Raw genomic sequence first — 531 nt, 5'->3', positions numbered from 1 at the left:
TTTTACCACTTTTCCTATTATAATATTAGTATATACACACTCCTAATACTTTCTTATAATTACTATTACCTTATTACTATATTACTATAATGTTAACTATTATCAAAAAATAAACAATATAAACTAAATTATCACATTTCATAATATTACTCATTTTCATACACTATGACTCTACTACGTTAGTCCCATAAGCCACACTCACACCAAATTCTAATAATTTTAACATTTTCATAAAAAGGTGTTAAATTGTATTAAATTTTATGAAAATTAATGAAGTTTATAAAATTCTATGGAAATTCTTATAATTCTACCAAACTCATAAAAACAGCAGCTATCAGAGCCAATTTCTTATTGAGGAGAAAACTGAAATCCTGACATTTGCCTTCAATCCAACCACAAACATATTTCTTTCCCTCCTTTGGTTTTCCTGCCGCCGTGGCGCATTGTTCTAAGTCCGTACACTGGCTGCAGTTAGGGTATGTTCTCTCTGCAGCTCCCTCTCCTGTTCCTGCTGCATTTGCTTGTCCTTCC

At 31.5% G+C, this 531-nt stretch overlaps 1 protein-coding gene across 1 annotated transcript in view; it reads right to left on the bottom strand.

Annotated features, from left to right (window-relative positions):
* Positions 1-299: 299 nt before the first annotated feature.
* The window catches only part of TEOVI_000243500 (Trypanosomal VSG domain/Trypanosome variant surface glycoprotein C-terminal domain containing protein, putative), a gene marked incomplete at both ends in the record, with an annotated part of 918 nt that continues 686 nt past the window's right edge, over positions 300-531 (bottom strand). Inside the window, one exon of the mRNA XM_067225516.1 lies at positions 300-529. Within this exon, the coding sequence (XP_067081617.1) occupies positions 300-529 (230 nt within the window). The remainder of the gene's footprint in view (positions 530-531) is intronic.

The sequence above is a fragment of the Trypanosoma equiperdum genome (genome assembly GCF_001457755.1).
Source record: "Trypanosoma equiperdum strain OVI genome assembly, contig: ctg_54, whole genome shotgun sequence".
Taxonomy (NCBI): domain Eukaryota; phylum Euglenozoa; class Kinetoplastea; order Trypanosomatida; family Trypanosomatidae; genus Trypanosoma; species Trypanosoma equiperdum.
Note: the sequence above shows the minus strand (reverse complement) of the source record. Positions and strands in the feature narration are given on the sequence as shown.